Here is a 12,920-nt window from a genome sequence, read left to right as displayed (position 1 = left end):
CAGGTTCTCAATCTCTTCTTTGACATGATCTCTGCATGGACATCCAAAATGCACTCGCCATATCCACCCTTGCCTTGACATTATGCCATGGTATAGTATGGCCTTAATCAGCTCTGATACCACGTGTTACAAGCCCATTTCCATACGTAAGCCAGCGGCATCGACTCGCCCGTGCAATGCCTACAGTTCCCCCCGCTGCAGGCCAACCTTCGTCCTTTCCCAGGTTATCAAGCACGATCCTATGCCTATTGGTGAAGCCTACCTGGAAGGCATAATCCAATTATGTCGCCCGTAGGATGTCTAGGCACTTGGACCTAGACATGTCGTGGCGCTTCATCTTAGGATCACAATCCATGCGCGCCCTGGGGGTTTGGCTTAGGACATGTCTTGTCCCTCGCCTAAGGTTGAGCATCGCTCTCGCGTGCACAGCCCAATCCTCAAGCTTGACACTCGCCTGGTGCATCCGCAACTAGTTTGTGCTTAGCCCGAGTAAGTCAACCTTTAGTCATTGGTCATTGTCATGCGCGTCTTTCATGCCATGCCCATACATAGCCCTCGCGACACACTTCCATCCTGAATAGTGCAATGTCGCCCCATAACTACAAGTTTAGGACAACGGACCCTTGCTTGCATGGTTGAATCCAAGTCATGCTCACAAGTCGACACATGATGCCCCTAAGATAGGTGCGTCAAGTATCCGATCGGCACGGAGGTCTACTTCCAACATTTCGGCAGCCCGTGGGGCTGGCCATCCTACACACCGAGCCTCCAGCACCTACTTGATGCCCAACGCTAGCTTGAAGGAGTTGTGCCATCCATAGAGTCCCCAAACTCGTATGGATACCTAGGATACTCCTTTAAGTCATCCAGGCAGGCCCTTGAGGTCTCCCCTAAGGTAGCTCGTTCTATAAGGCTCGGTGGCAGCACGTATGGGGGAGGTAGGTCGGAGCTTTCATCACCTATACCCCATTTATATTTTCTAAAATTAAAAAGCCCAAGTTGCCCGAATAGACAAACCTACGTCAGACAATCAGAAGAGCCTTTCCTCACCATTTCTTGGCCGAAATCAGAACCCCAAAGTGCTGGTTGTAACACAAGGGGCATATTAATTCGAGTTCGAAACACTCACCCAAGGATTACCAATCGAGCCCAATGGACACATTAATCGGAGTTCAAAATATTCACTCAAGAATTACTAATCGAGCCCAAGGGAAACCTAAATCCAAGTTCTAACATTCACTTGGGGACTGCCGATCGAAAACAATCTTGGACGGTCCAAGAGAAAGATCTATTAGGCAATGATCGAATTGAAAAGGCTACAGCCATATTAACACAACCGAGAACTAAAGGTATAAAGCCCAAGGGCCACCTAAATCCAAGTTTGAACATTAACTTGGGGACTGCCGATCAAAAACAATCTCAGATGGTCCAAGCGAAAGACCTTTTAGGAAACGCACGAATTTAAAAGGCTATGACCATATTAACACGGCTCATAGACATCCGAAACCCGTAACAAAACACGGCCTTCGAAAAAATTCTTCTTTATAATCGGTTCTAAAGGTTGCCCTCGGCAAGGCTATAAAGCTAAGATATTTTCGGGAAACATTATCGGCAACGCCGAACCTCTACAATGCCTTAACCCAAAGCGGCAATAAAGGTAAGATTTGTTTGGACTTTCGAACATAACCTAATTTATATTATGCTAATGCATTCCGGCCCTCATGAATACAAGTAATAAAGAAAAGGAAAAATTTGAAAGCCGAAAGGGAAAGAAAGCCTTATATATATATATATATATATATATATATATATATATATATATAATCTTTTTCTTTATAGTAAAATGGCCCCGATACAGAAATCTACAATGGCCAAAACGGCCTCAAAAAGACGCAAAAGCAAAAAATAAAAAACTCGAAAGGCCTAAGCGGCTTGTTTCTCATCGATGGCGGAATCTTCATCCTTGGGATCTTCCCCGCCTTCAAATTCGGTTAAGCTCTCAGAAGCTTCCTCGGTAAAATCCAGCTTCCGGGCCCTGGCTTCTTCTACTTTGGCATTCTCGATTTCAACCAATAGGTCGAAGTTCTGAGCATGGACTCCCTCGAAAGCTTCCCTTCGAGCTTGCAACCTTTCATGGTCTACCATACCTTTAGCCTGCGAATGAATAGCCTCGATGTCAACCTTAAATTTGGCCACTTTTGCATCAGCCTCGGTCTCGACCACAAGCACCCCTGATTTGGCCGCCTCGAGTTCCTTGGCCAGATTCTCTTGACTAGAAATTGCCGAGTTTAGCTGAAATTGAAGCCCATCGATCTTCTTGACTTGCACCAAGATTTTCTCTTTTGCAGCCCGAAGCTGGGCCTCGGCCTATGTCAGCTCTGTTTGGACAACTTCTTTTTTTTAGGATAAGAGATCCATATTTTTCTTGAACTCCTCGGCCTCAACTTGTATCATGTCTACCTACTCCTAGAGCTGCCCGATTTGTTCAAGCCTTTGTGGAACCTGCAGAATCGGATCATTAGTCACTGAATCCAGTTCGTCGTCACTACCTTCAGGTACTCGGTTTACCTGCTCGGCCCACTCGACATGCTCCTTCAGAGCCGCTTCTAACTCGGCCTGAAGTTTCTCACTCGGAAGCTTATAGGAGTCCCTCTTCTCAGCAAGCTCCTGAACCTCGGCCTCATGTTGGGTTAACTCCTCCAGGAATCGGAGGAAAGTCTCATGGTGCAATACCGAGGCCTACAAGCATAAAGAAAAGTGTTATGACTATTTGCAACTTCAAATTTAAAATACATAATAAAGGGACACTCGAAGTTACCCGATTCAAAGCCTGTTGAGATTCATTAAAAAGGCATGTCGCTTCCACCGTGTTCATCACGACCTGGTCCTCTTCGGTCATCAAGCACCGAAGATAGCTACCAACCCCCACGAGGGTAGAGAAAATCTGGGAATCTTCCAGGATAGAGAAAACTATTGACTGCCTTTGGTCTAGGTTAATGCTCGGGGCTGGGAACCGATCCACCAACTTTGGGCTCGAAGAAGACCCACTGGTCCCTGATGATGGTACCTTCTTTGGCACCGGCAAGTCACTGAGCCCAGTAACGTCCTTTGAGGCAGTGGACTCTAACCCATCCAAGAAGTTGTGAATATCTATCACACTTTGAGGCCCTTCATAAGAATGACCTTCTAGCATACCGGCCTCGTGGATCATGGCATCGGAGAACTGAGGAGACCTGGTAAGGTTAATCGCCCCAAGCACATATTTTGAGGCACATTCCTCTGTTCGAGAAGTGTCGGCCCCGGTCTCCCTCTCGACTCCCCTGGCTTGAGACAAAGTAGCCGCATCCTGTTTCGGCTCAGAGATCTCGGGCAATGCCTTCTCAGCAGCCTCCCCAGCTTGAGGCAAAGCAGTTCACACCCGAGCCACTACCTCGGAACTGTGTTCTTCTTCTTCTTCTTCTTCGGACTCATCCCTCAGTTAGTGGATTGAGTCCGATGGGAGGACACCGGTACTTTCCTTAAGTTTACGCACCAGCCTCCTCTTTGGTTTTTTATTTTCCGAGTCCAGAGAGATCGGGGACCTTTTCCTTTTCTTCTCATCACCCTGCCTCGGAGCAAGGGACTTACTAGGCACATCCTAATCACCGGATGGATTCCTTATAACAACATCTTTGAGGAGACCTATAAAAGAAAACAGAACCGATAAGAATTCGATAGCGCAAGGAGAAAGTCAAACATTATTGAATCAAAAAAGAAAACTTACCATGGTTACGGGCCTCCCACAGACCCTTCGACAATTACATCAAAGCGTGCTCGGAATATGGTCTTTGTGACACAAATTCCTCGACCCACACCTTGAGTTGAGGAACGACATCCAGCATCTGAGCCACAGCTGCACCACAAAAACACCGATAAGAAATGAGGGAAGGGGAGAAACAATAAATAAAATCTTTAAGGCGAAGCTGTACTTACGCTTTATGTTCCATTTCTCGGGAACTGGCATGTCCTCGGCATGGATCAAGTCCGACGTCTTTATTCGAACGAATCGGCCCATCCAGCGTCAGTCCCGAGCCTCATCTATACTCGAGAACGGGGCCTTACTCGCCTAACGAGCAAGTTTGATCAAACCCCCTCGATAGATTGAGGGATTGTACATGCGCATAAGATGATCGAGGGTGAAGGAACACCCCTCGATTTTATTTACAAAGAAACGAAGAAGAATTACTATCCTCTAGAATGAGGGGTAAGTTTGATCGAGGGTCACCTCGTACCTCTTGTAGAAGGCGATAATGACCGGATCTAAGGGACCCAACATGAAGGGGTGAAAATCCTCCACGTGGGTAGTAATTTCTTCTTGAGGCGAAGGCACCACCACATGCTTATTTGCCCAGTTGCAATCTTTTTTACCTTGGAAAGGAGATCCTCGATCATAGAACATATATATCTCGAGACCGGCTCACACCGACCTAGTACCGAGGAAGTTTTTTTGACCTTGAAATCAGCAACGGTCGGGCACCTTGTAGGAACGAACTCCTCAGGGTGTGGTTCCGCCACAACCCCATCGCCGGTAGGTCGTGATGAAGAGGCAGCCTCTTTTTGTGGGGACAGTCTTAGAAGTTTTCGCCATTTTAGAGTAGAGATGAATAAGAGAAAATTAAGAAGGTACGCTTAGTGGTTTGCAAAAGGTTCAAGAAATTTGGGTACAAAAGTTGGAGAGTGAATAGATTTTTGAAGAACAAGAATAGAAGAAGCTTTGAACGTAAAGTTTGAAGGAATGAAAGTTGGGATATTTATAGTCTGCTAATGACGGTTCAAAACCCGTAATGGCCGACCAATAACTGAGATGCATTTAATGCCTTGGTAACTGGACCGACAAGACGTTTCAGTAACCTTTTATCGCTTACATCATGATCCATCGAAGCGGGATTCGGAAGTTCACATCGTTTCTCGTCATCTTCTCTCCAAAAAATGAGGGGGCTATCTGTATACAGTCGAAATCGGGTTCGCCTCTTGTGTGACCAATCGAGATTAAAATATGACAGGTTAAAGCCCGATCTGGAGTTATATCAAACCACGATGCGAAGATACATCATTGAGCTCGTAACCCCGGGACCGAACGAGATCAAGTCCGAACAAGATCGAGGGAAATTTGCTGAGCCAAATAACAGAAGGCCAAAATATCGAGGTTCGAAGTTTGACAAGACCATCAGATTTGCCCTCGAGTTTACCGAAGGCATGACCGATCCTGCTTTTGACGGCCTCGAAGAAAAGCTTCGCCAACTCATCCGATAAGGATCCGTGATTCTCGCCATTAACCAATTATTATGGCACAAATCACAGAATTAAGTCAAAAAAGGAGTCAACGGTCTACATAATTTCTTATAAAGTAATGTCTTAAAAGCTTCATCTCCCAAACATATAGAGGAAACTGAGTAATTTAGAAAAACATTGTAACATACTTCAAAGAACAACATACTATTTTTTCCAGCTTTGTTCATGTATTTCTGGCTTCAATAATATCACATCTAAATTCGAAGGAAGTTAACCCTACGAGGTCTATTTATTCTTCCATATTAAATCTGAATTCTAGCTTTGTATCAAATTAGATCACCTATCCTTAAAATCGCGTATAAATTCAATTGTTATCCGATTTTGACGGTAAACAATGTTGTTGTTGTTTGTTTTTTCATTTTCCTAAAAAGTTTGGTTATATGTGTCACTGTTTCAATTTGTGTTGTAACTTGTAATTAAGGATTGGTTTATATGTTTTTGGCAAGTGACTAAGGACCGGCTCTTATTCATATTTACATTACTATGCAACCCAATTTGGAGTGCTTGGTTTCTTTCTCATGAGTTTATTCATATTTACACAAGAAAAAGAGTGAATTAATCTTAAATCAAAATCTTGGAAAATGAAGAGATCATATATACAACTCAGCATGAAACTATTGCAGGTATCCTGCTAAAAAAATTAGGACCATTGGAAAAAGAAATCAAGAAAAAGTATATTTGTATAAAAGGAAGTACTCCAATTTCTTTTCCACAACCCAATGAATCCTAGCTAATATTTGCCATGACTAACTATATGATTGAAAAATTCACCAATTCTCAAAAAAATCACCAAATCAAGATTCACTCCATTGGCGATTCTCACACTTATAAATGCAACTCAATCCAACTAAAATATCAGCAATGGCAGCATCTGTCTTCTCTTTATCCGAATAATGCAACGTCTGCAACAACAAAACAGAAGGCTTAATATCAAACTTAGTCTTCTCCAAATTCCTTTCAAGCTGCCAATTTATAGTGTTATGAGCCATTGGCGCTAGCCATTCCATTATATGTTTCAATGCCTCCCTCCACCCCTCGGCCAACGATTCGTCCTCATCCATACATTTCAAATTCTTGCTCAATTTTGATCTCACTGTTTTTTTCAGGTTTTCCGGTAACATTTGGTACAGATTTTCTCGTGAATTAAGGTCTACCGATTCGGATGGATTCGAGTACTTCTCTACTAATGTTATTACATTAGCATAACGTAGCGCGAGCCCTGAACCACCTACGGTTGAAGGCCCTGCTGCATGAAACACCCTATTGTTTTTCGCCAATTTTTCCGATCCAAAACCTTCATCTTCACATAGGAAAAATATCGATTTTCGGCTGTAAAATCGTACCAAAGTAGGTTTAGACGTCGTGGGAATCGGCCCGGACCTCGAAATAATCTGTTCCCTTATTGGTTCGATCAAACAATTCTCTGGTTGGACTTTAAGAATCTCTTTTTGCTGAGATGAACGCATGTTACGCAATGAAACAGAGGGAAGAACAGGAATATAAGGACCAAAAATGACGCAAATTCGTGCGTAAATTATGCAGACAATACGTGCCATGTGACCAACACTTTTATCAAACGTTTGACTCCACAATGAAATCTCTCTTAACTGTCGAACCTGCTTCCTTTGCTGTTCTAGTCTCTGATTAAACATGTCGCAATTCACTTTCTGCAATTGCCCTGCTGTTTTTTTCTCCTTCCATTTTTTCATTTTCCTCTCTGATATCTCCAATTCTGTTAAATTTTCCAATGCTGCGTACAAACCAGACGTGGCATTAATCAATTTCTCCATTTTGTCAACTCTTTTTTCAATTTCCTTTGACCCATATTCCAGTTTCCCAAAATCAATAATCCCTAGCTTGAGATCCGTGTACACAAGATCAAAACGATTCAAGCCAAAATCATTGCATTTATGGCCTAATCGTGCTACAGCAGCCGCAGCTTTATCAAGATCCTCAAGCCTCTCAGCACACGCGAGGCTTAAAAGAAATCCTTCATCTTTGGAATTCAAATATGCAACTCCTTGTGATCTCATCTCTGTTTTCAGCTTTGAAATCTCAGCATTGGATAGAGATTTGTACAAACAGAGTAATCTTGACATGATTTTCGCCGTCTCAAATGCCAAGATTCCCATTTGGTTGGCCTTTCTATTATTGGAATCGCTGTTAGAAAGACTATGATCTCCCATTATCAAGCTCTTATTATTGTCTGTACTAAGCCAACCCATTTTTGCAAAACCAACCATTGAAGATAAGTGTGTAATAGAAATTAAATGTTTTTAGGTTTTGTCACGAGTATTTATAAAAAATGGTGGAAGCTGGAGGAGGATGAATGAGTGAGGAAATGGAAGGTATTTGAGGAAGAGAGGAAGGAGAAAGAGGAGAAGAGAAACAGCTTCGAATGATCTTCATTGGGTCTGTATTGGATTATGATTACGCGTTTAGACGGTTGGACATATATATCTTTTTCTTAAGTTTTATTTTTGGGTGATAATATGAAAGGAAAAAAAATAAGAAAATATATTGACAGGTTGGTCAATTGAATTTACTGAAGAGAGGGATTGGATTCACTTGTTCCTAGCTTATTGGTCTTGTTGTGCAGTAGTTGAGGGATGGGTGCCACGTTTCAGGAATCTCGTTATGTCTGTTAGGAAACAGTTGGATTCACTGATTGTCAAATGTTGTTTGAGTACCTGGTTGGTTTTGTCTCTAAGTCTCTGTTTCTTTTTTTTTTAAAAACAATTATCCACATCCCATCTTTATATTTATCGTGCTAATTTATCATAGTTAAATTATAAATTAAAGTGAGAATATGTATTATTCCCTTTGTTTCAGTTTATATGAACCTTTTTTGTTTTTGAGATTCAAACGGTGTAAATTTTGACTAATATTTTAAAATATATTTTTTATAATATTGGCTTGAGAAGAATTGCAATCTATAGTACTTTTCCTATAGTATTTGAATATCTAACTTTAAAATTTTGAGTTAATCTAATCCAATTAGCTTCAAAATTAATCAAATTGATATTCGAAAAGCAAAAAGATTCGCATAGAGTAATTAACTAGTACTATTATTTAGTGATAAGAGTGTATTTAAAGACAACACATGTCATTTATTCATTGAATATGTGTAAATCCGAATAAGTTTCTACGGTTTCTTTAACTTGGTCTTACTTTGGTCTAATATAGAGTTTCAAGGCTCATTCCAGTACGTTTAGAATTTATCTACAGAGGATCACTATGAACATACTAAACAGCAACTCGTTGGACAAACCTTCACTTAATATCGACCATATAGATATGTTTTAGTATCGTTTAAGGACCCGCCCCAAGCGAAAAACAAGGAAAAAAGATAATACACTTTTGACAGTCAATATTTCTACTTCTAGAAGCCATCATTTTAATTTAAATGTATAAAACCAATAAGAAGTATCTTGTGAAGCGATGAATAAGATTTTTTAGCATTAATCAAAGATTTCGGGTTGAACGTTCGAAATGAAAAAAATCTTGAAATTCAGAACGCACTAACTAATTACTAAGAGCATTCCTTTAGGTAAAAAAAAAGGATTTGTAAAGGCATTGCTCTAGTTCCTTTATACTCTCTGTGCTTTTTATTACTTAATAAATATCATTAAGAAAAAGATAACTGAATTGAGCATTTGTAAAGAAGTGGATATCAGCATTTTTTATATCCTAAAAACGGTGAAAGTAATATTGGAATTCATTTTCCGATTAACACAGGAGATCAAATCCAAATCTGGCTGCGTATAATTATTATTAAAGTAGAATTATTAGTACTAAAGTAATCCCTGTACACTTTTACCAGTCTATAGACTAAAAGCATATATAATAAAGGAAAACTTGACAGGATGAGTATGTGTGAAAAGATATATATATATATATATATATATATATATATATATATATATATATATATATATATATATATATAGATGGGCAAGTAAATTTTCTTGCGAAAAATTTTCTATTCAAATCCAAATCTGGCATTGTATATTTATAATTCCTTATCTTCTGGTAAGATGATTACTAGCTAGTCAAACCTCAGATCTATACAAATACTATCATGCACAATCAACTTTCATGTTCATAAATTTTTTATAGAATTATCCATGTCATTAATTACCGAATTTTTAGTAGCAATTTGCATCGGTCGCAACAGTATAATGATTAATTTCTGATATCAAATTGAGTTTTTTTCTTAACGTTTGACCCCAGTTTAGTATTCTATTACTAGTGGAGGATTGTATCACATAAATTTTTGAAGTGTATTATGGGGCAGGCGAAATTAATTGATGCTATGTGGTACAATAATTGAACTATACCGACCTGAAAGTAGAGAGAATTCATATTTAAGTTTCTCCCAAAATATTAGAATTTTCCAAGAAAAATGTCCCGACATATTATATTTATATATGTTGACTTGAGAACATGGAATTTAGTATTCTAGGCCTGCTAAGATGATACCTTAAATCAGAAGATTTAACTTTGTATAACAATAACCACTATATTTACTTGTGCTATTTCTCGTAGTTCCTTGGACACTTTCAAAATATATTCAAATATCGAATTGTGACCGCGAATAAGTGTTTTCTATGATGGAATCATTTCTCCAGGAAAATATTTAATGAGAAAGTAATTTTCTAGTACCAAAAAAAAAAAAAAAAATATTCCCTCACTCAAGGAAGTAACGCGGCCTTCATTTTCCACAAAAAGTTAGTAAATTCCAAGTTGGTTTTGCATCTATTAATTAATCTCCTCAATTCCAACTCCCTATAAAGTAGTCTTCTTACTAGTAACAGTTACTCCCTCACCTCCGACCTACTTTAATTAATTTTTTAAGTTTTTTTGTGGTCCATAATATTTAATTTTTTCAAATATTAGAAAATTAACTTGTTTTTCTAAACTTGCTCTTGGAGTAAAGAGTCTAGAAGTATTTGTTAAATTTCTAATGAACAAATTAAGGTTAATATGGTTAATTTTATTATTAATTAATGTTAAAAGGTAAATTTCTTAATATGTGTGAAAATAACTGAGAAAATCAATTAAACTAGACCCGAGAGAGTAATTTTTACCTGTCATTAATCTTTATTCAAAGAGAAAGCAATAGAATAGAATTAGTCGGTGTGAAAAAAAAGATACAATGGACTGAAACAGTGAAATGTAAGTAGGGCTGATCATGGTTTGACAAAAAAATCGATCCAAACCGAAAACCGAACCAAACCGATATTTTTCTTGATTTGGATTGGTTTTGATTTTAAATTTTAAAAATCGATAATATTTGGTTTGGTTTTGGTTCTATTATAAAAAATCAAAAAATAAACCGAACCAAACCGATAAATTATATATAAAATTTAATAAATATTTATATAAAGTATCATATCTTTTTGTAAATAATTTTAAATATTTTCTGTATTTTAATTATTATATATAAATTTTGGTTTATACTACTTATATCTTAAAAGATTGCCTAAGCCCAAAGTAATAAAAATTGGCCAATTTCTTTTCCTTAAGAGACTCAAATTCTCTAACCCTATCTACTTTTGCCTATCAGAAGAGTTACAAAAAAATCTATCACAAAAGTCAAAAAAAAGTTACTCAAATTGAATATGATATTATGGATTGTATCATTCTTTTTTTAGTTTAAATACATAATTTTTACTTTTAAATGGACAAAGTTGTTTATACTTTGGAACCTTTATTTTGGCTTGTTCTTTTGATTCTATCATGTACTTCAACTTAGTTCACCGGGTATAATTTTCTATCTTATATTATTGCTACAATTTTAATACTCTGCTTTATATTATATGCTACAGTTTTAAATATAAATAGTTAAAAGAACTATCACTGTAGGTATTTGAATTTATGCTCTAGTAGTACTTAAAATATTATTGTATAGTATCGTTTTACTATTATCGACTTATCATTAACTTATTAAGAACCGAAAATTCGAACCAAACCGAACCAAACCAACAATAACCAAACCGATGGTTTGTATTTAATTTGGTTTGATTTTAATTTTAAAATTTTAAAAATTAATTAAATTGATTTAGTTTTGATTTTAATAAAAAATTGACCAAACCGAACCGCAAACCCCCTGAATGTAGGTTTTGGCATTGAGTTCTTGGATTTTGTGGCCAAAGTCCTTAGCTTGGTAGAGAGTGCAAAAATTAACTAGTGTTTTCATGTTGAACGTAACTCTATATACATGTGTAGTTGAAACAAGCTTTCAAAATATTTGTACTTAAACTGCTTTTGTATTTATTTTTATTTTATAAATAATTAAGTGGATTTATACTGTTTATTTGAAATTGTGAATTTTTACTCGAATTGACAAACCGTGTCAGATGATATACTACTGTACTTAAAAATGTTGTCTAATTTTGGAATCATTTATTGCTTTCACTTTCACATATACTGATATGCATAGTCAAACTTATTTCGCAGTCAATTATTCATTTCATAGTCATTTTCACACTAAGGTAATATTCCATTTTCAAACATTTTTCGCCTAAGACCAAAAGTTTCAGATCATCCTTACATCAACATACTCAATCCCTTCTCAGTAACTTGTCTATTTATTTTATTAAGAATTTATAACTAATTCAATTATTTAATGATATTTTATTTTTTAATTATGATTAATTAAAATATATTATTAGAGATTTATTATTTAATCATAACTTTATTTCCCGATATTATTAGTCATAACGAATGAATACAATTTGGTGCAAGAATAAAAACACATATATTTTTTTAAAGAATCTACTTATGTCGGTTAAAGAACAGTAGGATTCTCTGATTTTTCAAATGTTATTCAAGTACATAATGTTTGGATTTGTGTGTGAACCTCGGATTCTTGACTTGGTCTTTAGTTCAGTTCCCATCTTCAGTTTGTCATCTCATTCCACTACCCTTATGAATAATTGCAAAAATGGAAAATGACAAGAGAACTTCCGCTTAAGCTCTAAATGTAGTTGTCACCTTCAAAATGGGATTCAAAATTTAAACTTTATAGTTTTCTATAATGATTTTAAGTTAATATACAATAAGTAATAATTAAACTCATAGTAAAATATTTACAAATATATAAATTTTATAATATATATTATAGATCTGGGAAAAAATTACTAAGTTCACATGAACCTGTATATTACACTGTAGATACACCTTTGATTACCCGGTGTGACTAATGATTAATGACTACTAGCGTTTCCATTGCGTATTCGTTCTAACCATTGTATTTCAATTATTTAAACCCATTTTCTTTATCTGGCGCCTAAACAAATTAAACTCTATGCTTATTGTTGCGTTGGAAAATTCCCTATCCTTCTGTCTGGAAAGAAGATTACTAATAACTTGCCAAATGTAATCATCTGAAGAGCTCTTTGAATTATTAGACTCTTTGACTATAACAAATTTTATAATAAATGTTATCATGCTCAATATTCAACTTTCTTGTCTATACATCATGCAGAAAATATTAAAATTATTGATGCCATTAATTGTCAAATTCATTAGCAGTTGCATTGATGGCAAGGCGCAGCTCCGCTTAGTTACTAATTTCTGATAAA

General features: G+C 37.0%; 1 protein-coding gene across 1 annotated transcript; it reads right to left on the bottom strand.

Annotated features, from left to right (window-relative positions):
* Positions 1–5,980: 5,980 nt before the first annotated feature.
* LOC107760788 (protein PSK SIMULATOR 1) lies at positions 5,981–7,764 on the bottom strand. The gene has a single exon (XM_016578894.2). It carries the CDS (start codon positions 7,572–7,574, stop codon positions 6,126–6,128), a length of 1,449 nt encoding a protein of 482 aa, XP_016434380.1. The 5' UTR covers positions 7,575–7,764; the 3' UTR covers positions 5,981–6,125.
* Positions 7,765–12,920: the final 5,156 nt, after the last annotated feature.

Source organism: Nicotiana tabacum, chromosome 24, assembly GCF_000715075.1.
Source record: "Nicotiana tabacum cultivar K326 chromosome 24, ASM71507v2, whole genome shotgun sequence".
In the NCBI taxonomy this organism is placed as follows: Eukaryota; Viridiplantae; Streptophyta; class Magnoliopsida; order Solanales; family Solanaceae; genus Nicotiana; species Nicotiana tabacum.
Note: the sequence above shows the minus strand (reverse complement) of the source record. Positions and strands in the feature narration are given on the sequence as shown.